The sequence below is a fragment of the Aquarana catesbeiana genome, linkage group LG08 (genome assembly GCF_042186555.1).
Source record: "Aquarana catesbeiana isolate 2022-GZ linkage group LG08, ASM4218655v1, whole genome shotgun sequence".
Taxonomy (NCBI): Eukaryota; Metazoa; Chordata; class Amphibia; order Anura; family Ranidae; genus Aquarana; species Aquarana catesbeiana.
The window spans coordinates 285,607,716-285,634,467 of NC_133331.1; the positions used below are offsets into that span (position 1 = coordinate 285,607,716).

Consider the following 26,752-nt stretch of genomic DNA (forward strand, 5'->3'; position numbering starts at 1 on the left):
GCAGGGAAATTTGCCTGGTACAATCTGACGTCGGTGTACCGAAAGCAGATTGCCCACAAGTACTTGGCTGTGACACACCTAATTCTACACCTTCATTCCTCTCAGTGCAGGTCTCAGAGAGGACTGAAGGTATAGTGGGGTTGGAGATCTCAGCTGATGAGGAGCAAGGAGAGGTCCTCTTTGTTCTTTGGTGTGGGTCTTTTAGATACGCTTGCCAACGAACTGCATGGCAGGTCAACATATGTCTGGTCAAGCATGTGGTACCCAAGCGGGGGATGTTTTGGCCACGCGAGATACGCTTGAGACATATGTTGCAAATAGCAGCGGTGCGATCTGATACACTCGTCTCAAAAAAGGTCCACACCAAAGAACTGTTTGAATAACACGCAGAGCCTGCAGCGCCCTGCACATGTGGAGCTTTGGGGTGTGATGCAGTCAGTGTGCTGCCCTTAGGCTGGCCCCTGGAGGGCATCCTGCCTCGTTGGTGATGTGCCGCCTCCTCCTCCTCCTCTCTCCTATCAGGCACCCACGTTGAGTCAGTGACCTCATCATCCCCTCCCTCCTCATCACTGGAGCAAATCTGGCAGTATGCTGCAGCAGGGGGAGCATGACTGCCAGATTGCTGTCCTTCTTGGGCACCCCCTCTGTCCGTGCTCATGTTACTGCCTTCATCGAGCTCAGTATCATCATCAGAGCCTTCCAAACGCTGGGCATCCTCCTGGAGCATGTACCCAACACTGTGGTCAAACAGTTTGAGGGACTCCTCAGGAGGACATGGTGGGGCTAGGGATGGAGTCACTGATGACATTGAGCTGAGGGAAGAGGCCGCTGCTTTGCCAGACAAAGTACCCTGAGCATGGGTGAGAGAGGATGAGGAGGATGAGGACGGCTTGGTCATCCACTCGACCAAGTCTTCCACATGTTGCGGCTCAACACGGCCAGTTGCCAAAAAAAATGCCAAGTGTGTCCCACCGCCACGTGCTGATGAGGATACACCGTCTCCACGACCAGCACTAGACACAGAGCCTGCTTGCCCTCTTGCCCTCTGTCTGCCTCTCCTTCTTGTCCTTCCAGACATACTAATGGCCTGTAGCTGCACTAAGCTGGGATATATATATATATATATATATATATATATATATATATATATATATATACTGATACTGCAGCTAGCAAAATCAACTGCCTGCCTGTAGTATGAGAACACCACCAACCTTCTACAGGTAGCTTTAGCTGAACACTGTGCAGAGCTCGCAAAAAACTAACTTGTAGCTTTTTTAGCTGCCTGCGGTAGTGATAGGATCAGGAAAACACCACCAACCTTCTACAGGTAGCTTTAGCTGAACACTGTGCAGAGCTCGCCAAAAAATAACTTGCAGCTTATTTAGCTGCCTGCGGTAGTGATAGGATCTGGAAAACACCACCAACCTTCTACAGGTAGCTTTAGCTAAACACTGTGCAGAGCTCGCCAAAAAATAACTTGCAGCTTATTTAGCTGCCTGCGGTAGTGATAGGATCAGGAAAACACCACCAACCTTCTACAGGTAGCTTTAGCTCAACACTGTGCAGAGCTCGCAAAAAAATAACTTGTAGGTTTAGCTGAACACTGTGAGGAGGACGCACCATACTAACTTGTAGTTTTAGCTGAACAGTGTGAGCAGGACGCACTACACTAACTTGTAGCTTTAAATGAACACTGTGCAGAGGTCTCACTACACTAACTTGTAGTTTTAGCTGAACACTGTGAGCAGGACGCACTACACTAACTTGTAGTTTTAGATGAACACTGTGCAGAGGTCTCACTACACTAACTTGTAGTTTTAGCTGAACACTGTGAGCAGGACGCACTACACTAACTTGTAGCTTTAGATGAACACTGTGCAGAGCTCGCAAAAAAATAACTTGTAGGTTTAGCTGAACACTGTGAGGAGGACGCACCACACTAACTTGTAGTTTTAGCTGAACACTGTGAACAGGACGCACTACACTAACTTGTAGCTTTAGATGAACACTGCGCAGAGGTCTCACTACACTAACTTGTAGTTTTAGCTGAACACTGTGAGCAGGACACACTACACTAACTTGTAGCTTTAGATGAACACTGTGCACAGCTTGCAAAAAAATAACTTGTAGGTTTAGCTGAACACTGTGAGGACGCACCACACTAACTTGTAGTTTTAGCTGAACACTGTGAGCAGGACGCACTACACTAACTTGTAGCTTTAGATGAACACTGTGCAGAGGTCTCACTACACTAACTTGTAGTTTTAGCTGAACACTGTGAGCAGGACGCACTACACTAACTTGTAGCTTTAGATGAACACTGTGCAGAGCTCGCAAAAAAATAACTTGTAGGTTTAGCTGAACACTGTGAGGAGGACGCACCACACTAACTTGTAGTTTTAGCTGAAAACTGTGAGCAGGACGCACTACACTAACTTGTAGCTTTAGATGAACACTGTGCAGAGGTCTCACTACACTAACTTGTAGTTTTAGCTGAACACTGTGAGCAAGACGCACTACACTAACTTGTAGCTTTAGATGAACACTGTGCAGAGCTCGCAAAAAAAAAACTTGTAGTTTTAGCTGAACACTGTGAGCAGGACACACTACACTAACTTGTAGCTTTAGATGAACACCGTGCAGAGGTCTCACTACACTAACTTGTAGTTTTAGCTGAACACTGTGAGCAGGACGCACTACACTAACTTGTAGTTTTAGCTGAACACTGTACAGAGCTCGCAAAAAAATAACTTGTAGGTTTAGCTGAACACTGTGAGGAGGACGCACCACACTAACTTGTAGCTCTAGATGAACACTGTGCAGAGGTCTCACTACACTAACTTGTAGTTTTAGCTGAACACTGTGAGCAGGACCACTACACTAACTTGTAGTTTTAGATGAACACTGTGCAGTGGTCTCACTACACTAACTTGTAGTTTTAGCTGAACACTGTGAGCAGGACGCACTACACTAACTTGTAGCTTTAGATGAACACTGTGCAGAGCTCGCAAAAAAATAACTTGTAGGTTTAGTTGAACACTGTGAGGAGGACGCACCACACTAACTTGTAGTTTTAGCTGAACACTGTGAGCAGGACGCACTACACTAACTTGTAGCTTTAGATGAACACTGTGCAGAGCTCGCAAAAAAATAACTTGTAGGTTTAGCTGAACACTGTGAGGAGGACGCACCACACTAACTTGTAGTTTTAGCTGAACACTGTGAGCAGGACGCACTACACTAACTTGTAGCTTGGGATGAACACTGTGCAGAGGTCTCACTACACTAACTTGTAGTTTTAGCTGAACACTGTGAGCAGGACGCACTACACTAACTTGTAGCTTTAGATGAACACTGTGCAGAGCTCGCAAAAAAATAACTTGTAGGTTTAGCTGAACACTGTGAGGAGGACGCACCAGACTAACTTGTAGTTTTAGCTGAACACTGTGAGGAGGACGCACCACACTAACTTGTAGTTTTAGCTGAACACTGTGAGCAGGACGTACTACACTAACTTGTAGCTTGGGATGAACACTCTGCAGAGGTCTCACTACACTAACTTGTAGTTTTAGCTGAACACTGTGAGCAGGACGCACTACACTAACTTGTAGCTTTAGATGAACACTGTGCAGAGCTCGCAAAAAAATAACTTGTAGGTTTAGCTGAACACTGTGAGGAGGACGCACCAGACTAACTTGTAGTTTTAGCTGAACACTGTGAGCAGGACGCACTACACTAACTTGTAGCTTTAGATGAACACTGTGCAGAGCTCGCAAAAAAAGAACTTGTAGTTTTAGCTGAACACTGTGAGCAAGACACACTACACTAACTTGTAGCTTTAGATGAACACTGTGCAGAGCTCGCAAAAAAATAACTTGTAGCTTTAGATGAACACTGTGCAGTGGTCTCACTACACTAACTTGTAGTTTTAGCTGAACACTGTGAGCAGGACGCACTACACTAACTTGTAGCTTTAGATGAACACTGTGCAGAGCTCGCAAAAAAAGAACTTGTAGTTTTAGCTGAACACTGTGAGCAAGACACACTACACTAACTTGTAGCTTTAGATGAACACCGTGCAGAGGTCTCACTACACTAACTTGTAGTTTTAGCTGAACACTGTGAGCAGGACGCACTACACTAACTTGTAGTTTTAGATGAACACTGTGCAGTGGTCTCACTACACTAACTTGTAGTTTTAGCTGAACATTGTGAGCAGGACGCACTACACTAACTTGTAGCTTTAGATGAACACTGTGCAGAGCTCGCAAAAAAATAACTTGTAGGTTTAGCTGAACACTGTGAGGAGGACGCACCACACTAACTTGTAGTTTTAGCTGAACACTGTGAGCAGGACGCACTACACTAACTTGTAGCTTGGGATGAACACTGTGCAGAGGTCTCACTACACTAACTTGTAGTTTTAGCTGAACACTGTGAGCAGGACGCACTACACTAACTTGTAGCTTTAGATGAACACTGTGCAGAGCTCGCAAAAAAATAACTTGTAGGTTTAGCTGAACACTGTGAGGAGGACGCACTACACTAACTTGTAGTTTTAGCTGAACACTGTGAGCAGGACGCACTACACTAACTTGTAGCTTTAGATGAACACTGTGCAGAGGTCTCACTAACTTGTAGTTCTAGCTGAACACTGTGAGCAGGACGCACTACACTAACTTGTAGCTTTAGATGAACACTGTGCAGAGCTTGCAAAAAAATAACTTTTAGTTTTAGCTGAACACTGCGAGCAAGACACACTACACTAACTTGTAGCTTTAGATGAACACCGTGCAGAGGTCTCACTACACTAACTTGTAGTTTTAGCTGAACACTGTGAGCAGGACGCACTACACTAACTTGTAGTTTTAGATGAACACTGTGCAGAGCTCGCAAAAAAAAACTTGTAGGTTTAGCTGAACACTGTGAGAAGGACGCACCACACTAACTTGTAGTTTTAGCTGAACACTGTGAGCAGGACGCACTACACTAACTTGTAGCTTTAGATGAACACTGTGCAGAGGTCTCACTACACTAACTTGTAGTTTTAGCTGAACACTGTGAGCAGGACGCACTACACTAACTTGTAGCTTTAGATGAACACTGTGCAGAGGTCTCACTACACTAACTTGTAGTTTTAGCTGAACACTGTGAGCAGGACGCGCTACACTAACTTGTAGCTTTAGATGAACACTGTGCAGAGCTCGCAAAAAAATAACTTATAGGTTTAGCTGAACACTGTGAGGAGGACGCACCACACTAACTTGTAGTTTTAGCTGAACACTGTGAGCAGGACGCACTACACTAACTTGTAGCTTTATATGAACACTGCGCAGAGGTCTCACTACACTAACTTGTAGTTTTAGCTGAACACTGTGAGCAGGACGCACTACACTAACTTGTAGCTTTAGATGAACACTGTGCAGAGCTCGCAAAAAAATAACTTGTAGGTTTAGCTGAACACTGTGAGGAGGACGCACCACACTAACTTGTAGTTTTAGCTGAACACTGTGAGCAGGACGCACTACACTAACTTGTAGCTTTAGATGAACACTGTGCAGAGGTTTCACTACACTAACTTGTAGTTTTAGCTGAACACTTTGAGCAGGACGCCCTACACTAACTTGTAGCTTTAGATGAACACTGTGCAGAGCTCGCAAAAAAATAACTTGTAGGTTTAGCTGAACACTGTGAGGAGGACGCACCACACTAACTTGTAGTTTTAGCTGAACACTGTGAGCAGGACGCACTACACTAACTTGTAGCTTTAGATGAACACTGTGCAGAGGTCTCACTACACTAACTTGTAGTTTTAGCTGAACACTGTGAGCAGGACGCACTACACTAACTTGTAGCTTTAGATGAACACTGTGCAGAGCTCGCAAAAAAATAACTTGTAGTTTTAGCTGGACACTGTGAGCAGGACACACTACACTAACTTGTAGCTTTAGATGAACACTGTGCAGAGGTCTCACTACACTAACTTGTAGTTTTAGCTGAACACTGTGAGCAGGACGCACTACACTAACTTGTAGTTTTAGATGAACACTGTGCAGAGCTCGCAAAAAAATAACTTGTAGGTTTAGCTGAACACTGTGAGGAGGACGCACCACACTAACTTGTAGCTTTAGATGAACACTGTGCAGAGGTTTCACTACACTAACTTGTAGTTTTAGCTGAACACTGTGAGCAGGACGCACTACACTAACTTGTAGCTTTAGATGAACACTGTGCAGAGCTCGCAAAAAAATAACTTGTAGGTTTAGCTGAACACTGTGAGGAGGAAGCACCACACTAACTTGTAGTTTTATCTGAACCCTGTGAGCAGGACGCACTACACTAACTTGTAGCTTTAGATGAACACCGTGCAGAGGTCTCACTACACTAACTTGTAGTTTTAGATGAACACTGTGAGCAGGACGCACTACACTAACTTGTAGTTTTAGATGAACACTGTGCAGAGGTCTCACTACACTAACTTGTAGTTTTAGCTGAACACTGTGAGCAGGACGCACTACACTAACTTGTAGCTTTAGATGAACACTGTGCAGAGCTCACAATAAATAACTTGCAGGTATAGCTGAACACTGTGAGGAGGACGCACCACACTAACTTGTAGTTTTAGCTGAACACTGTGAGCAGGACGCACTACACTGACTTGTAGCTTTAGATGAACATGGTGCAGAGGTCTCACTACACTAACTTGTAGTTTTAGCTGAACACTGTGAGCAGTACGTACTACACTAACTTGTAGCTTTAGCTGAACACTGTGCAGAGGTCTCACTACACTAACTTGTAGTTTTAGCTGAACACTGTGAGCAGGACGCACTACACTAACTTGTAGCTTTAGATGAACACTGTGCAGAGCTCGCAAAAAAATAACTTGTAGGTTTAGCTGAACACTGTGAGGAGGACGCACCACACTAACTTGTAGTTTTAGCTGAACACTGTGAGCAGGACGCACTACACTAACTTGTAGCTTTGGATGAACACTGTGCAGAGGTCTCACTACACTAACTTGTATTTTTAGCTGAACACTGTGAGCAGGACGCACTACACTAACTTGTAGTTTTAGATGAACACTGTGCAGAGGTCTCACTACACTAACTTGTAGTTTTAGCTGAACACTGTGAGCAGGACGCACTACACTAACTTGTAGCTTTAGATGAACACTGTGCAGAGCTCACAAAAAATAACTTGTAGGTATAGCTGAACACTGTGAGGAGGACGCACCACACTAACTTGTAGTTTTAGCTGAACACTGTGAGCAGGACGAACTACACTAACTTGTAGCTTTAGATGAACACTGTGCAGAGGTCTCACTACACTAACTTGTAGTTTTAGCTGAACACTGTGAGCAGGACGAACTACACTAACTTGTAGCTTTAGATGAACACTGTGCAGAGCTCGCAAAAAAATAACTTGTAGGTTTAGCTGAACACTGTGAGGAGGACGCACCACACTAACTTGTAGTTTTAGCTGAACACTGTGAGCAGGACGCACTACACTAACTTGTAGCTTTGGATGAACACTGTGCAGAGGTCTCACTACACTAAGTTGTATTTTTAGCTGAACACTGTGAGCAGGACGCACTACACTAACTTGTAGTTTTAGATGAACACTGTGCAGAGGTCTCACTACACTAACTTGTAGTTTTAGCTGAACACTGTGAGCAGGACGCACTACACTAACTTGTAGCTTTAGATGAACACTGTGCAGAGCTCACAAAAAATAACTTGTAGGTATAGCTGAACACTGTGAGGAGGACGCACCACACTAACTTGTAGTTTTAGCTGAACACTGTGAGCAGGACGAACTACACTAACTTGTAGCTTTAGATGAACACTGTGCAGAGGTCTCACTACACTAACTTGTAGTTTTAGCTGAACACTGTGAGCAGGACGAACTACACTAACTTGTAGCTTTAGATGAACACTGTGCAGAGGTCTCACTACACTAACTTGTAGTTTTAGCTGAACACTGTGAGCAGTACGTACTACACTAACTTGTAGCTTTAGCTGAACACTGTGCAGAGGTCTCACTACACTAACTTGTAGTTTTAGCTGAACACTGTGAGCAGGATGCACTACACTAACTGTAAATAGTCTAGCTGCCTGACTGTGGTACTAATAGGATCAAAAGAACACCAGCAATTTTCTTCAGGTAGCTGTAAATACTGTAACAAGACAAGCCTGCCTGTCAGTAGGAAGATAACAGGAACGGATCTAGCTAAACTGAATACAGTGTATATATATATATATATATGCAACACCTGGGATGCATATATATACACAATACACTGTAAGTGCAGCTAACTCACTGACTGTCTAGCTAACTCAAATGAAATGACACTGTCTCTCTGTTTATCTATGTATCTCAACGCCGGAACACACACTACACAGGGCCGCCGTGCAGGCGGCCTTATATAGTGTGGGGCGTGTTAAACCCCCTGAGCCATAATTGGCCAAAGCCACCCTGGCTTTGGCCAATTACAGCTCTCTCTACCGACGACGCTGTGATTGGCCAAACATGCGGGTCATAGTGCATGCTTGGCCAATCATCAGCCAGCAATGCACTGCGATGCCGCAGTGAATTATGGGCCGTGATGCGACACGAGAATTTGACGCAAACGGCCCATAACGTTCGGAATTCAGCGAACGACCGAACAGCCGATGTTCGAGTTGAACACGAAGCTCATCCCTATTAGGGGGTCGCTATTGGGGCTACAGCCCCGAGTCTGGGGCCAATAGCCCCAAGTCTCTTGTCCCGGTCCAGAATGCAGGGGAGAGGGGCGGACTGAGTCTACTGACCTGACTCTACTCTTGGTCATTGGTTGCTAGAGCCGCCTAGCGGCTAGCAACCAGTGACATCACTACCCACTGTGCCCACACTGCCCAGCATTTATAGCGGAGGAGGATTGCACTTCCTCCTCCTTTGTGCTAGTGCTCGTGGGGCCTGGCCTGTGACTTCTGGACTGGAGCATCCCGCTGCTGGTCCAATGGTGGCGTGGAGTGCAGAGCAGCAGGTAGGGGGATATCTGGGCAGCCGGGAAGAGCCCAGGAGGGAGAGGGAGAGGACACCGCCACCCTGAGCAGCATCCCCAGCACCTCCCAGAGCCTGCACTCCTCCAATCTCAGTCCTATCCCAGCTCGCTGTGACTGGAACTCGAAGAAGGCTCCAGAAGGCGGGAATTACAATGCGGCCGCCGTGCCACATCGATCCCCACTTGGCGCTCGGGCGGACAGCTCTCCTCCTCTCCTCTGGCTGCCTCGCACACCAGCACCACGGCTGAGCTGCTGCTGCAGGACCTGGACACATGAAGTCTGTCTCCTCCTGGTCAGGTAGATCAGTGTGTATGTCAGGTACCAGATCAGTGTATGTATGTCAGGTAGGTCAGTGTATGTCAGCAGGTAGGTCAGTATGTGTCAGGTAGGTCAGTGTATGTGTGTCAGGTAGGTCGGTGTATGTCAGGTAGGTCAGTGTATGTATGTCAGGTAGGTCAGTGTGTGTCAGGTAGGTCAGTGCATGTCAGGTAGGTCAGTGTATATGTGTCAGGTAGGTCAGTGTATGAGTGTCAGGTAGGTCAGTGTATGTCAGGTAGGTCAGTGTATGTCAGGTAGATCAGTGTATGTATGCCAGGTAGGTCAGTGTATGTCAGGTAGGTCAGTGTGTGTATGTCAGGTAGGTCAGTGTGTGTCAGGTAGGTCAGTGCATGTCAGGTAGGTCAGTGTATGTCAGGTAGGTCAGTGTATGTCAGGTAGATCAGTGTATGTATGCCAGGTAGGTCAGTGTGTGTCAGGTAGGTCAGTGTATGTCAGGTAGGTCAGTGTGTGTATGTCAGGTAGGTCAGGTAGGTCAGTGCATGTCAGGTAGGTCAGTGTATGTGTGTCAGGTAGGTCAGTGTATGAGTGTCAGGTAGGTCAGTGTATGTCAGGTAGGTCATTGTATGTCAGGTAGATCAGTGTATGTATGCCAGGTAGGTCAGTGTGTGTCAGGTAGGTCAGTGTATGTCAGGTAGGTCAGTGTATGTATGTCAAGTAGGTCCAGGGGTGGACTGATAACTCATGGGGCCCCCGGGCAATAGGAGATTATGGGGCCCCCAGGCAATCAGAGATTATGGGGCCACACAGTATACACACACACAGTATACAATCACACAGTATACACATACATGTACACACAGTATACACAGACAGACGTAAAAAAACACAGATGTATACATACTGTCCCTGGTTTTACTGAGGCTGGCAACCCTGATGGGGCCCCCTAGTGGCCCAGGGCCCTCGGGCAGTGCCAGAGTGGCTTAATGGTCAGTCCCCCCTGCGTAGGTCAGTGTATGTATGTAAGGTAGGTCAGTGTTTGTCAGGTAGGTCAGTGTATGTAGGTCAGTGTAGGTCAGTGTGTGTGTGTCAGGTAGGTCAATGTATGTCAGGTAGGTGAGTGTGTGTCAGGTAGGTCAGTGTATGTATGTCAGGTAGGTCAGTGTATGTAGGTCTGAGTGGGTCAGGTAGGTCAGTGTATGTGTGTCAGGTAGGTCAGTTTATGTATGTCAGGTAGGTCAGTGTGTATAAGGTAGGTCAGTGTATGTATGTCAGGTAGGTCAGTGTATGTATGTCAGGTAGGTCAGTGTGTATAAGGTAGGTCAGTGTGTGTCAGTGTATGTCAGGTAGGTCAGTGTATGTATGTCAGGTAGGTCAGTGTGTGTCAGGTAGGTCAGTTTATGTATGTCAGGTAGGTCAGTGTATGTAGGTCAGTGTGGGTCATGTAGGTCAGTGTTTGTCGGGTAGGTCAGTGTTTGTCAGGTAGGTCAGTGTGGGTCAGGTAGGTCAGTGTGTGTCAGTGTATGTCAGGTAGGTCAGTGTATGTAGGTCAGTGTGTGTCAGGTAAGTCAGTGTATGTATGTCAGGTAGGTCAGTGTGTGTCAGGTAGGTCAGTGTGTGTATGTCAGGTAGGTCAGTGTATGTATGTCAGGTAGGTCAGTGTGTGTAGGTCAGTGTGTGTCAGGTAGGTCAGTGTGTGTCAGGTAACTCAGTGTATGTATGTCAGGTAGGTCAGTGTGTGTAGGACAGTGTGTGTCAGGTAGGTCAGTGTGTATCAGGTAACTCAGTGTATGTAGGTCAGTGTGTGTCAGGTAGGTCAGTGTGTGTCAGGTAGGTCAGTGTATGTAGGTCAGGTAGGTCAGCGTATATCAGGTAGGTAGGTCAGTGTGTGTATGTCAGGTAGGTAGGTCAGTTTAGTGGTCAGCATTGATGGGCACTGGTAAGCCAGGCAGCAACCAGCAAGTGAGCTTACCCCCCACCACACAACCACACTGCCCAGCCAAAAAACCCAATGGGGGATAGTGAACATATTACGGGATAGTACACACTTCTAACTCCTCTTTAAGCCCCCTTCCCATGAAGACAGAGTATTGTGATATATCCAAAACTTTTCCCTGCGGCAAGGTTTATGGAATCTATCCACTGCAGAGTCACCAGGAAATATGCTGTATGATGCAAACTTGAAGGTCCTCCATTGAGCAGCTATGTTTGAACTTAAAAAAGTGTTGGGGATGCTGTGATCTGTACTGCCCTCCCCAATTAGTCTCCTATATTCACCAAAACCTCCCTGGACAGTGCATATTGTCCGGCTCACATAAAGGTGACCACAGGGGCCTGTAAGGCAGTAGATCACGTATTTGGTGACACAGGACAAGAAGGAACTGGTTAAATACATTTTTTTAGACCACGATTGACAAATTTGCAAATTTTACATTTAAATTTCCTACTTCGGAACATCCCCATTATGTTATGGAAATGGCTAGAGAGTCAGATGTAGTTTTTTTGGAGGGGGTAATTTACTGGGGCAAACCTGTTTTTTTATATTTGGGGCTCTCCTATAGATGAACCTGAGTCTACCTGGGAAGCACATGCCCTAGCTTGAGGTCCTTCTACAGGATCCCCCAATGCCAAAGATTGAATTTAGAATGAAACTGGGTTACAAATTTAATGTTGGGGCCAGCTGTGGTCTCTGTATTAGGGGCCCTTGTATCCACAGACAGACATTCCTGATAGGAATGTCCGATGAGAGTTGGGTCAAACCCCTTATCCAAGAACCTATTCTTGAGGATTTGGCTTTGGGTGAAGTAGTCTTCATCTAAATTACACTTCCTACAAATCTGGCTAAACTGTCCCTTAGGAATATTTTGAACTCTTTTTGGGTGATGACAGCTCTGATGTGCAGATAAGAGTTTCCCAAAGTGGGCTTGAGAAACACCAGGGTGGAGGGGTCCCACACATGTGTGAAAGACAGACCAAGGGTGTTGTCATTGCAATGCTGCACAAAAGGTTCAATCATGGAGGGAGAGCCATAGCAATGACATTGTCAATGTACCATCCATAAAAGGTAATATGGGCAGCAAAGGGTTATTCCTCCAGATACGGGACTCCTCCCACCAACCTATGGTGAGGTTGGCATAGCAAGGTGCAAAGGATGCGCCCATTACTGTGCCCCACTGTGAAAGGTAAAATAATTATGCTCAAAACAGAAACAAGTACCCTCTGTGATAAACTGGGCCTGGGCAATATTCAACTGGGACTCTAGAGAGGAAATAAAATAGGATAAAAGTATAAAATGACTGAACGTCTAAAGAAAGCAAGTAGTAGAAGGATTGCCATGTGTAATTATTAAGGGTATCCCATAATTGTAAACAGTCTTTCACATAATAAGGATATGACTGCACTATGTGCTGTAAAAAAAAAATCAATATACTGGGAGAGCCTGCTGGTAACACTCTATGGCGACCACAATGGGCCTTCCTGGAGGATTGAGGGGATTCTTATGTGCTTTAGGAAGGTGGTAAAAGTAAGTGTACCCTATAAATCCTTATAGATAAAGAGAATATACAGAAATTCCCCTTTATCAATAACTTTATCAGCCATGGGCAAATCTAATATAGATTTTAATTCTGCTTAGTACCCTGGTAGAGGATCTTGAGGAAGTTTAAGGTAGATAGCATCAACTGAAAGTAGCCAAACCGCTTCAGCGAGGCAGTCGGATTTGTTCTGTAGGACTATGCCACCTCCCTTAGTCTGCCTGACAACAAATTCATTATTCTCAGCTAGAGATTTCAAGGATCTTCTCTGCGGGTTGGTGAGATTAAGGGGTCTAGGGTCAGAAGAATGAGCTGTGGAACAAAATTCAAAAATATCTGTAAAAGTGACTTGGTAGACTGTATCAATAAATGTCACTTTAGCATGAACTGGATTGAAAGTGGATGGGGGGAAATCAGTATGTACTATGGGGATGTCCATAGAATCAAAAGGGAGAGTAAGGTCAGTTGAGCATGTATCAGACCATAACTCCTCTAATATATGTAAGGCCGTATTGTCATCATCGCTTCAGGGGGCTGACATCAGCTCAGGAACAGGTGTGGGGTTATATGTTTTGAGGGCTAAAAGTTCTTTACTTGAGGTCCGGGCCATAGCGAATGACGGCCACAGCGTGGACCTCAATTTCCGGGAGGCCGTCATAGGATGTCCTCCCCTGTGCACGCACCCCGTGCGCACCCTGCAGGGCCTGCGGTGCGCGCTGTGATCTCCGAGTCACGGAGACTCGGGTGATCACAGATCCGAGTAAGGGGCCGATCCCGGCCTCTTACCATGTGATCAGCTGTCAGCCAATGACAGATGATCACATGATGTAAACAAAAGCTCGGTAATTGTTTTTTTTTTCACCGTGAGGAGAAAAAAAGCTGATCACTGGCTTATGTTAAAGGGATACCGGTCCCGAAGAGGAAGGAGGCAAATCTGCCTCATCTGTGCCTGCCAGTGCCACCTGCCATTGCCCATGAGTGCCACCTATCAATGCCCACAAGTGCCATCTATCAATGCCCAACAGTGGTGCCAATCAGTGCCACCTAGCTTTGCTGCCATCAGTGTAAGGAATCAGTGCCCATTATTGCCACCCATCAGTGCCCATCACTGCCACCCATCTGTGACCATCACTGCCACCTATCGTTGCCCATCAGTGCCGCCTCATCAGCGTACATCAACGAAGGGGAAAAATTACCTGTTTGCAAAATTTTATAACAAAATATAAAAAAAATAAACATTTTTTTTAAATTTGGTATTTTTCAATTTTTTAAACAAAAATAATAACCGCAGAAGTGATCAAATACCACCAAAAGAAAGCTCTATTTGTGAGAAAAAAATGATAAAAATTTCATTTGAGTACAGTGTTGTATGACCGCGCAATCAAAGTGCGACAGCGCTAAGTGTCATTCAAAGTGCGATAGCACTAAAAGCTGAAAATTGGTTACTTTGGGTGGGTATTTAAGTAGATAGGTGCATAACAGTCAGGTAGATGGGGGTCATTTAGACTACACTGGTCATGCGCTTTCCACCTCTTCTCTCTCTTCTCTGTGTAGCACCCTCTAGTGTGTGCTAGATGTAGTATAGGTTTTGTTAGTGTAGACAAAATTTAGTTAGCTCAGGGCTAAGCCTGAGCTGTGAATATAGGTCAGGGTTCAGTGACTCAGGGCTGGAGGACTCATCCTGACAGCTCCTTTGGTGCTTCCCCCTGGTCTAGAAGGTTGTAGAATCATCTAAAGCTGGTGGGTGGAGGTTAGGAGGAGCTGCCTGGAATATTTATGAGGCCTTGGCCAATCCCCAGTAGTGGGCTGGCAGGGGGCAGAATTTACCTCATAAATAGACATGGGCCATACCAGCACGGGCAGTCAGGTGGAAGATGGAGATATAGTGCTGAGGAGGCTGTCAGTGGCCCTTAGGGGTGCCCCTAGTTTGTGGGTGGGGGGCAGGGATGTACTGGCCATCGGGACTACCGGAAGATTCCCGGTGGGCCGATGGCTCAGAGTGGGCCAGTTTCAGCCACATCTGCGGTGCTCGGCGATCTACCCATCAACCGCCGTCAGCTGGCGCCTGACCGGTAGATCGAGATTTAGCCAGTATGCAGAGTAGCACAGGAAGCGCTGCTCGGTCCCTGACGGCCCCTCTCTCTTCTCGTCTATCCCCATTGGCTTGTGACATCATCTGGGATAGACGAGAAGAGAGGAGGGGTTTACAACCACTTTAAGAAAAAGTATGTAGCCCAAAAACAAATGAACAGCAATGAGATGTGAATATTATGTTATAAATGGACAGCACATTGAAATAAAGTCCAAAAAAGTGTTAAAGTGAAAAATGCTAAAGTGAAAAAAAATATACAATATATATAAAAGTCCAATCTTGTGGATGGAAATCAACAATAAAAAAACAATATAGTGTAAAATATAGGTATAAATGCACAGTCCCCTGATAGGATCAGCAATATAAACTTATTGATGAAAACACAATAGTTCAGTGCAAAGATGTGCACAAATAATTGGTGATGACTTGAAAAGTGAAGAGGTAATCCAGTACAGTGCTCCAGATTCATCCACCGCACCCCTGTGAAATGGACACTCACCGGAAATGCTGGCTGCCATTACAGCTGCAAAACACGCACTCAGTGTAGATCCGCCATCTGTTATGGGGAAGGCTGTTCAGCAACTCGCACCATCCAGATGTCTTTTTTGGAATTTGTGCTGTCCATTTATAGCACAGTATTCACTTCTTATAGCTGTTCATTTATTTTTGGCGCTACACAATTTTTCTTAAGATTATTTATAAGTTTGGCATATTACTTATCTGTGTCAGCTGCCACCCCACCACAGCGCAGAGATATATCTTTTTTATTTCTGTCAAAAAAAAATAGTGACCAGCTTGTACTCTTCTTCCTGTGGCTGCTGATCCCAGCACCACCTCTTCAGGCACTGCCAACCCACCTGGCTGCAGCTGCCCCTTTCACTAGCCCTCCAGGCTAACTCCTCCTCTCCAGTCCTCCAGACTAGCCCTCACCAGCCCACCCAGCTGACTCTCAGAAGATGTCCCAGGGAAGGGTTGAAGACTTAAGCACACCACTGTCTTCAGGGAGAACTGGCTACATGTGGGAGTCTCCCCCCCTTGTAAGTCCCCAGTAGTGCTCACATAATACAATTTACTCATTCATATAGCTACCGATAGGCTACTGAGTCCTCGCAGCAGCTGGACCTCCGACCACCCAGTCTACACACAGTGATAGTGCGGGAGTAACCACTACACACTGATCATATTGTAGGGTACAGCCCAGATGTGTGCAACCCTAAAAAAGTTTATTCCATAGTCCGGCATGTCAATATTTCATTTATAGTATAATTCTCCCCTCAGCAACTGCAGGGTACAGCCTGGATGTCTGAGACCCTCACAAAGAAGGTTTATTCCAGTGTCCACATGTGTCAAACACAAGGCCTTTGGGCTGCATCCCAGCCATCAGGACATTTCATGTGGTTCTTGCACCTCTCCTGCAGCTGTAGCACCCCCCTTATATCCACCTCTGCTTCAGTAGTTGGCAGCAAACAGGAGGACAGAATTCCTCTGCCAGATTCTGTGCTTCTCCATGCAGCTGCAGAGAGGCTCTTCCCTAATCCCCATATCTCAGCAGTCAGCAGCAGAAAGGAGGACAGAACTTGTCCTACAGATCCTGTGCCTCTCTGTGCAGCAGCAGCATCCCCTCACCTCTGCCTTTCCTAGGTCTCAGCATTCAGCAGACTCCAGCAGCTGACTCCCACCCTTCTCTGGTCCTTTTCTTCTGGTGGTGGGGGGCTCTTGATATCTGATGTAAGGGGGGTGGGGTGCTGTGGACATGTAGTCTTACAGATACAACAGGCTCTTTGAGGGCAACCATAATGCTGATCCGGTCTGCAATGAAATTGAGTTTGACTCCCCTGCTCTAGAGGATTCAGTGATAAATCCAGTATGGTGAAAGATCAATTGGCAATAAGGGCAGATCGGAGGTCAATACAGCTCAAGGAAGTCAAACTACAAAAGTCGATGCTGCAGAGAAAAATAAAAACACACAAACATTCCTATATGGTACCACTCAGTTGTCTGAAATGTTCACAGTGGAATTTTAATTCACAGTCCTGCAAATTGTTAAAAAGCTTAGTTTATAATGTAATTCTTACGTAAGTTCCTGTAGGGTACAGCCTGGATCTCTGAGTCCCTCACACAGAAGTTTAATTCCAGAGTCCTTCAATTCATTCTGAGATAAATCCAGACTGATGAGAGATCGGTTTGTGACTAGAAGAGAGCGGAGGACATCACAGCATGAAGGAGTCAACCAACAGGCTCCTAATCTGTAGAGGAAAAACATTTAAAGTGTAATCTCAGCTCAGTTCCATCTGGGTACAGTCAATGTCAGAGACCCTCACAAACAGGGCCGCTGATAAGGCAGTACAACTGGTCCTGTTGTAGTGGGCCCAGGCCCCATCAGCTAAACAGGGGGGCTCGGGCAGTTCATTTCTCCCAAATAAGAAAAAGGGCTTCCTAAAATATACCCCCCTTCCTACTTGCTTAGGGGGGTGTATAATTACATTTTTATGGGTCCTAACAGGCCAACAGTGGGGCCCAGTAGGTGAGTGCAGAAGAGGGACTTTTTTTCTATTGCGGGGTGCAGGTACATAATTCTGCACCGCATGTTGTAGTTCTGACCAGCTGCCCACTGTCCTCCCTGGTGGAGTGATTGCATGTAAGTGCTCCACTCCCTCCCTGATGTGAAGTGCCTGACAGCAGGGACCAGCAAGTCTAATGTCGTCAGCGGCGCATGTTGTGGCTACACTGTGAGTTACACTAATATCTGCTTCTGAGTCCCCAGATGTCTCACTGTGCTTATTTTATGATCATCAGTATTATGGTAATCACACAGCACAGCAGGCGCTGTATGGCTCTGTCACAGTGTCCATGGCTGTTGGGTGCTGGCTTTGATAACTTATGGCTGTACTGTGTGTTTCAGACTGTTACAGTACAGCCGTAACTAGGGTTGCCACCTGTCCGGGATTTACCCAGACAGTTCGGGTTCGGACTGCCTGAAACCCGGACACCTTATTCAGACTGGACTATGACTTCCCAACAGGGTTGCTGGCTGCAGTTGTCTAAGCTGAGAGTGTCTGTTATATGCTGCCCAAAGCCAACACTAACAGTCCCCCCTAAACACACACAGACTGGAGAAGAGAGAGGGCTCGATCTGCACCTCTTCCTCCCGCCCCTACCCCTCTGTGTCTGCCCACACTATAATCCCCAGGGCTGTGCCTAAGAAAAGGAAAGTGGGGGCTGGAAATTTGAAGTCCAGCAGCCTCAGATACATCTGGATGAGAGGTGCTGAATGCCAAGGGGTGAGTGAGCTCACCATCCATCCCTGCTGTGACTGAAGTCTCCCCTCTTCTCTCTCCTGCCTCTGAGTGAGTACACTAAGGTAAATCAGGGTTCTCAGAGCACCCCTTACATCAGAGTTCCCCTTTACACCAGAGGCCACAGTGTTCCCCCTTACATCACAGTCCTCTCCGTACATCAGAGTTCTCAGTGTTCCCCATTAAATCAGGGTTCCCAGAGCATCCCTTATGTTAGAGTCCCCAGAGTTCTCCCTTACATCAGAGTCTGCAGAGTCCTCCCTTACAGTGAAAGGGAACTCTGTGAGTTCAGATGTAAAAGGTGAACTCTGTGGACTCTGCTGTAAAGAGGGACTCTTGTTATTAACTTCATATGATTAGAAATTTTATTTATTAGCAAAATATATGTATAACAAAAATTGCTGTGTGCTGCTCAAGTGTTGGGGTTTGTCTTGAAGAAAAGGTGGCAACCCTAGCCGTAAGAGAGTCAGCACACAACAGCCATGGACACTGACAGAGCCATACAGCACCTGCTGTGCTGAGTGATTACCATAATGCTGATGACAAGTATAGGGAGACACTACTGTACACTTGCATTGGGGGGGTAACCACTGTCGTTTAACTCCTTTATACCCCAATAACCCATATGTGCAGGGGCAAAAAGCTGGGCTTTAACGCTCACACGCCGCACATGTGCCTCGCTTGGCAGGTCATGTTTATGTAAGAGAGCGCCCCCTGTGCACAAAGACTAAGCTGCCGAAAACAGCTCTTAGTCCCAAGAAAACATTGGTAACTGGCAGGACTGAGTCAGGGGTGGGGTCTAGGGGGACCCCATCAGGTAGGCTGTACGGGGCCCCGTGATTTCTAACAGCGGTCAAAAAGGAGTTTTGATGACTGACTGCCTGGGTACAGTCAATGTCTGAGACCTTCAGAAATGAGTTTTATTCAGAGTCCTGTAGTTTATTATACACATTATTCTATAATCCTGACCTCACCTGTGGCAGGGTGTACTCTGAATGTTTGGGGCCCTCACAAACAATGTTTGTTCCAAAATCCTGTAGACATCCCTCCCAACAGTCCCGGATTGGGAAGGACATTCCCGCATGTGCTCCTTTGTCCCGCTGTGAAGGAGGTATGTAAAAGGAGGGCACAACCTTTTGGACCCTCCTTCATGGGTCTGAGGCTGCCCCCCCTTTTCCCCTCATTTCATTTACAGGTATAGGGTAAGGGGTTGGTGGGTATGCTGCCCCTTTAAGAAGATTGCAGGTTTCACAGGTGAGTCAGGTATGGCCAATGGGAACACCTGGAAGTTGCTGAAACAGGTAGGGAGCTGTTAAAAGGGGGCCAGAACAGGAAATGGTCCTCTTTTGACCTTCTAGCAAGTAGCAGAGCAGCACTGAGCAGTGGGCCGCAAGATGGAGTCGCTGCTGAGACAGTTTATTCAGAAAGCAGAGAGCAGTGGTGGAGAGGCTTGGCTGAGGAGCTGCTTGGAGCTGGGTGCCTGGCCTAGGAACAGCGGAGGAGGCTGGGAGCTTTGCAGCCAGCGGCGCACCTGATGCGGTCTTACCAGCACAGGAGACGGTGGGGGTTCCAGCTGCGGGTGCACGGAGGAGCCAGCACCGGCGTGTGAAGAGGAGCAAGCTGTCGGGAAGAAGCCAGGAAGAGGAGGCGAAGCCGCGAGAGTCGGGAGGCAGCGTGAGTGTGCCCAGCTTGGAGGGCAGAGCGCACAGACAGGCAGGGCAGAAGAGGCGGGTCCCAGCTCCTCCTTCAGCGTGGACTGAGCAGAGGGAGAGAGGCGCATGGAGGGACTCAGCACTACTACAGCGGTTGCTAGGCAGCCTGAATATGCAGGATCATCACCAAGAGCGGCCCCGTCTGTACAAGCGGTGGCAGGCTGGGGACGGCAGGACGATGCAGCAGCTTTTCTGCAGAGTGTTGCGCCTAGTCCAGACATGTACGTAGCCAAAATTGCAAATGTAGGCGCAGGACATACATGACAGGGTGTAAGCAACTTAAAGTGGAGTTGCACCCACTTTTACAACTCTTCAGCATCCCTCACTAAACTGTGCACTGTAAACGAATTGGATATTTTTACATTTTTTTTCTCAGCACCTACTGTATATCTGCTGTATTCATTTTTTATTTCCTCCTCCCTGGCTGTGGCCCATCGCATCATTTCCTGTTTGCAATGCCTTCTGGGAAGGGGCGGCAACTTCCTCTGACACCTGACCTGAAAACTATTACACTGCTTGTGCTGCACTGAGCATGTGCGAGATCTGCAAGGATGAGATCCAGGAAGAAATACAGTCTGGCTTCAGATGCCCACACTTAAAGCGGAGTTCCACCCTAAAGTGGAACTTCCGCTCATCGGATTCCTCCCCCCTTCCGGTGTCACAATTGGCACCTTTCAGGGGGGAGGGGAGTGCAGATACCTGTATAATACAGGTATCTGCACCCACTTCCGGGTATAGCTAGCCGCAGCTAGCCGCAGACTCCCCGCCCACCCCCGTTGTGTTGTGGGAAATACACAGTTCCCACAACACAACGGGGACCAGTGTAGACGCGCAGCGCGACTCGCGCATGCGCAGTAGGGAACCGGGCAGTGAAGCCGCAACGCTTCACTTCCTGATTCCCTCAGTGAGAATGGCGGCGGCAGCACCCGAGGATCGAGGGACGGCTCGGTCTCGGGTGCCGACATCGCTGGACCCCGGGACAGGTAAGTGTCCTTATTTTAAAAGTCAGCAGCTGCAGTAGTTGCAGCTGCTGACATCTAAAATTTTTTTTTTTAGTGAAACTCCGCTTTAAGATGGCCACGGTCTGCTGTAAGTTTATAAAATAAAAAACTACTGGTTTAAACTAACAAAACAGACCTTAGTTTACAGACTAACTTTACTAGAATGCATCAAGCTTGTGTATTATAGGGGTATTTTTATTTAAAAAGTATAATTTTGGCCGGAACACCACTTTAACCACTTCCCGACCGCCGCACGACGATGTACGTCCTAAGTTTGAAGGGGTATATCGTTGTTATGGCAGCAGCTAGCTGCCATAACCCCGGTATCCCCGTTTTCATGCGGCGGCCGGCTTTCAGATAAAAGTGGTCCCTGCGGCGGATTCGCCGTGAGATCACTTTTATCGGTGGCGGGAGAGGGGCCCCCCCTCCCGCCGCGATCCGGTGCCCTCCGCCGCTTACCGGAGCCGTCGGTAGTGGCGGAGGCGATCGCGTCCTGTTCCGTGGTGTATATAGAGACGAGTGAGGCCAAGATGGCGCTCACTCGTCTCCATGACACTGCTGGGCGGAAGCGACGTCAAAACGTCACTTCCGTCCACGCCTCTTAAAGGCATATTTTTTCAAATGTCATTTTTCTAAATGACTTTTTTATTTTTATTGCATTTTAGTGTAAATATGAGATCTGAGGTCTTTTTGACCCCAGATCTCATATTTAAGAGGTCCTGCCATGCTTTTTTCTATTACAAGGGATGTTTACATTCCTTGTAATAGAAATAAAAGTGACACATTTTTTTTTTTAAACAGTGTAAAAATAAATAAAATATTGTAAAATAAATAATAAAAATAGAAAAAAACATTTTTAAAACCCCCCTGTCCCGACGTGCTCGCGCGCAGAAGCGAACGCATACGCGAGTAGCTCCCGCATATGAAAACGGTGGTCAAACCACACATGTGAGGTATCGCCGCGACTGGTAGAGCGAGAGCAATAATTCTAGCCCTAGACCTCCCCTGTAGCGCAAAATATGCAACCTGTACAATTTTTTAAACGTCGCCTATGGAGATTTTTGAGGGTAAAAGTTTGACGCCATTCCACGAGCGGGCGCAATTTTCAAGCATGACATGTTGGGTATCAATTTACTCAGCGTAACATTATATTTCACAATATAAAAAAAATTGGGATAACTTTACTTTGTTGTTTTATTTTTTATTTTCAAAAAAGTGAATTTTTTCCAAAAAAAGTGCGCTTATAAGACCGCTGCGCAAATACGGTGCAAAAAAAAGTATTGCAATGACCGCCATTGTATTCTCTAGGGTGTTAGAAGAAAAACCATATATAATGTTTGGGGGTTCTAAGTAATTTTCTAGCAGAAAAACCTGTTTTAAACATGTAAACACCTAAAATCCAAAACGAGGCTGGTCTTAAAGTGGTTAAGGAGAGAAAAGGGTTAAATAAAGGAGGGGTGTTTGAGAAAGTATTAGTCTTACCGGATTGTAGGATGAGAAGAGTGGGGGAGGAGTGGTAGCAAAAGTCCAGGAGGTGAGATTAGAGGTCAGCAGTGAAGGAAGAAGCAGGTTGGAAAGTTCAGGGCTGCGAGAGACAATGAGAAATGAGTGAGTTAGAACAGCTTTTAGGGCAGCTTAGGGCTGCAGCAGAGATCCATGGCACTGAATGGCTACAGAGTCAGATTGTGGCATCTCTGCAGGGGGTGACGCAGGGCCCCCCTATACCGGGGCCTGCTTCCACAGGACTCCCCCCAGGACTCAACGCCGGCTTGGGAGTCCCAATTGGGCCCCTTCAGGCCCCCCTGCTAAGCAGACCCCCTCGTCGGTTGGCAGGGGGCCTGGGAGGAATCCCCGTCCACGGCAAAGTCCTAGGAGGGGGGGCTCTCACCTGGTTCCTGGTTCTGCCCCTATACCGGGGCCTGCTTCCACAGGACTCCCCCCAGGACTCAACGCCGGCTTGGGAGTCCCAATTGGGCCCCTTCAGGCCCCCCTGCTAAGCAGACCCCCTCATCGGTTGGCAGGGGGCCTGGGAGGAATCCCCGTCCACGGCAAAGTCCTAGGAGGGGGGGCTCTCACCTGGTTCCTGGTCCTGCCCCCTCCATCGTGATTCAGGCAAAAGTTCATACAGCCGCCGCCTCTGGCGATGTTCCGGAGAACTGCATCCTCGGGCGCGGGCCAAACCACGGTCGCGGCCGGCGGCTCGCCCATGGGGGGCGCCATCTTGCCTCGTGGTAGAGGCTCTACGGCCTACAGTGCACATCAGTGGGGAGGCCCCGCCACCAGGTCACAGTCAGGGCCTGGGAGGGTCGGCCAGAGAGATGCCTGAGCGCTGGCCGCGTCGGCGGCGCAGCTTGATGATGTCATCGAGGAGGGACGCAGCAGGGATGGACGGAGCCCTCAGGGAGCAGTCAGCCGTACACCGCCAGTCATTCATGCCACACCAGAAAGGAGGGAAAGAACATAGGCAGAGCGACAACGGTCACCAGAACCAGCAGAAGCCTCCTACAGCAGCAGTGAGGACGGTGAGCTGATGGAGGATCCCCAGGAGGCGGCGGTGGTGTCTGGACCGATGACTGGAAGGTCTTCTCACCCAACGCAGCCTGGTAAGGTTCATGTACCTGTGTCTTCTTCTGTCATGTCTGCTGTGCATAGTGTGGGGGGTTAGTAATGTCCAAGGCCATTCAGGGGGAAGCAGGGAGGAAGGTATTTGAGAATCCTTGCGGGAGCTGCTTCGCCGTTTGGAGAACAGTGAATCGCAGGAGTCGGCACCAGTTAGGCCCTGGGACCCCTAGGGGCTCGTTTGAAGCAAGACGTGCGTGAAAAAATATGGAAAGATGAGTTTGTGGAGATATTTTCTCTGCTCCTGTTGGAGAAATTAAATCTAGATCGGGTAAAGCCGGACGAGAGCAAGAAGGAAGAGGAAGAAAAGAGGAGGTACAGGCTTATTCCGCGGACGTTTGCAAACTGGTTGCAGGCGTTTGCGGTATTTGCGAGTGTGATTGGGGAAAAAGCCCCCGAGAATTGCTTGGCTTTGTTCTGTTACCTAGAGGCCATTAGTAAGGCACATAGGGTGTACGGAGGTTTAGCATGGCTTCGGTATGATGAACAATTTCGTCAGCGGAAGACCATTCGTCCCTCTATTAGGTGGGACCACAAGGTCTCTGGATGAAGTTAATGACTTCTTCCAGGGCCACGAGTCAGTTCTTTCCAGGGGGCGGCGGCGGCGCTTCCTCCGCAGGATCGCCGGCCCCTAGAAAGAAAGGGGTGTGTTGGCAGTTTAACGAGGGGACATGCCGGTTTGGCAGCTCATGTCATTACAAACACGAATGCTCCGGGTGCAGTGGTTCCCTCCTGCGCTGTTTCAAACATGGAAAAGGCAAGTCAGGGGACGTCACTGGAAAAAGGGATGACGCCGGTGATATTGGAAAGGATGTTGCCTTTTCTAAGTAGGTATCCTGATAGAGCAGCCGCTGGTTTGTTAGAAGCGGGTTTTAGGGAGGGTTTTAGAATTCTGAGCACTATGCGGGAAATTCCTCCTGTATTGGAAAATGTGCGGTCAGCACTCCTTCATCACGAGGTAGTGTCAGCCAAATTGTTTAAGGAAGTGGCATTAGGCCGGATGGCTGGCCCATTTCCTGCCCCACCATTGCCAGGTCTCATAGTTTCCCCATTGGGAGTGGTTCCGAAGAAGAAGACAGGGTAGTTTCGGATGATTCATCATCTGTCTTACCCCAAGGGAGGTTCGGTGAATGATGATATTGACCCGCAGATTTGTGCGGTTACCTATACATCATTCGATGCGGCCATCTCATGGGTTAGGAAATATGGAAAAGGGGCCCTAATGGCTAAAACCGATGTGGAATTGGCATTTTGGCTACTACCGGTGCATCCCCCGATTGTTAGGGTGTTGTTGGCAGGGGTCTTATTTTATAGATCGCTGCTTTCCGATGGGTTGTTCAATATCCTGTGCCCTGTTTGAGGCCTTTAGTTCGTTTTTCGAGTGCGCAGTTAGGGAAGTGGCTGGGGTTAAAGAGGAGTTCCACCCAGGGGGTTCATTAAAAAAAAAAAAAAATTAAAAGTCAGCAGCTACAAATACTGCAGCTGCTGACTTTTAATTGGACACTTACCTGTCCCTGGGTCCAACGATGCGGGGGATCGAAGCCCCGCTCGTCCCCCCCCTTTGCTCATCGGCGCCGGCATTTCAACTGGGCGCCGGGCTGTGGCTTCACAGCCTGGCACCCACTGCGCATGCGCGAGCGGCGCCGCGTGCCGTGATTGGCCGCTCAATCACCTGGGACCTGCAATGGGTCCCAGATGATTGACAGGAGGGAGGGAGCAGAGCCGAGCCCTTCCTGTGGTGAGGGGGAAGTGATGTCACCAGCCCAGGCAAAGGAAGAGGCAGACTACGAGGGACCACCTAGCAACAGGCATTTAGAGGTAAGTAAAAAAAAATATATATCCAAATGTTTTTTTAGAATTTTTCAGGTATTTTTTTTTTTTGGGTGGAACCCCACTTTAACTCAGTGATCTATTACTTGGACGACTTCCTATGCATCGGCCCTCCGGAGTCCGGCTGTTGTGGGGTTTTGCTGGGGATGGTTCAACACCTGGCTGAGAGGTTCGGTATTCCATTGGTGGCCGACAAAACAGAAGGGCTGACCTCGGAGTTGTTTTTTCTGGGAATCACTATTGATTCTGTAGCCATGGAATGTAGGTTACCGGAGGACAAATTGGTGGCACTGCAGAGGGAGGTGAGTATGGCGAGTGGCAGAAATGAGATACGATTGAAGGAGCTGCAATCGTTATTAGGCAAATTAAATTTTGCCTGTAGGATTATTCCCATGGGTCGCATTTTTTGCCGATGGCTGTCATCAGTAACATCTGGGGTAAAGGTACCCAATCACTTTGTACACCTGAACAAGGAATTGCAGGATGATTTGAAGATTTGGGATGCATTTCTAGAATCTTTTAATGGCCATTCATTGTGGCAGGCGGGGCCGGTCAGCAATGCTGATTTGGTCTTGTTCACAGACGCGGCTGGGTCCGTGGGATATAGTGCTTACTGTCAAGGGCGATGGAGTGTGGAGCCATGGCCTGCAACTTGGCGGGAGGCTGGGTTCCTGAAGAATTTAGTATTGTTGGAACTATTCCCTATTGTTTTGTCAGTTTAAATTTGGGGAGAGGTATTGAGGAACAAAAAAGTGCGTTTTAATTGTGATAACATGGGGTTGGTGTCTGTTATTAATAATATCACAGCTTCCTCCCCCCGTGATAAGACTGTTGCGTCACTTGGTGCTTAATTGTTTAAGGCTTAATGCTTTTATATACGCAGTTCACATTCCTGGGGTGGATAACAAGTTATCTAGTTTCCAGTGGGAGGAATTTCGTACGCTGGCACCGGTGGCGTATCTCGCAGGGGAGCCTTGTCCACCACGTTTATGGAACATTGCACTGGAGTCGCCGCTGGATTGATCAGGCAGTCTCTCAGCGCTGGATCTTGGAAGGCGTATTCAAAAGTGTGGCAGGAGGGGGGCGTGTCCGGACGTGAAACAGGGAGGATGTGTTTCTGCACAGCTCCACATATCCAGCCACAATCTATTGCCATCCTCCACTTGTTTTGCCCAGGTGAACCTCCGGAGCCCTTCTGTCCATCCCTGGGCACCTTGCACCACAGCCCCAGGGCTTATTGCAGAGTTTGGCCGCCATCGGTGTTGCCGGGCCTACAATCGGCTCCGCACTATCAAGACTCTCCGCCATCTTGAAGCCTGCGAGGCCCCCTGCATCCTCCACTCCTG

General features: G+C 47.6%; 1 protein-coding gene across 2 annotated transcripts in view; it reads right to left on the reverse strand.

Moving 5' to 3' along the window:
* Nucleotides 1-26,752, reverse strand: part of LOC141106558 (NACHT, LRR and PYD domains-containing protein 12-like) — a 283,337-nt gene that overhangs the window by 23,443 nt on the left and 233,142 nt on the right. For both annotated transcript variants that reach the window (XM_073597415.1, XM_073597414.1), the window contains one exon: nucleotides 17,024-17,194. In XM_073597415.1, the coding sequence (XP_073453516.1) occupies nucleotides 17,024-17,194 (171 nt within the window). The remainder of the gene's footprint in view (nucleotides 1-17,023; nucleotides 17,195-26,752) is intronic.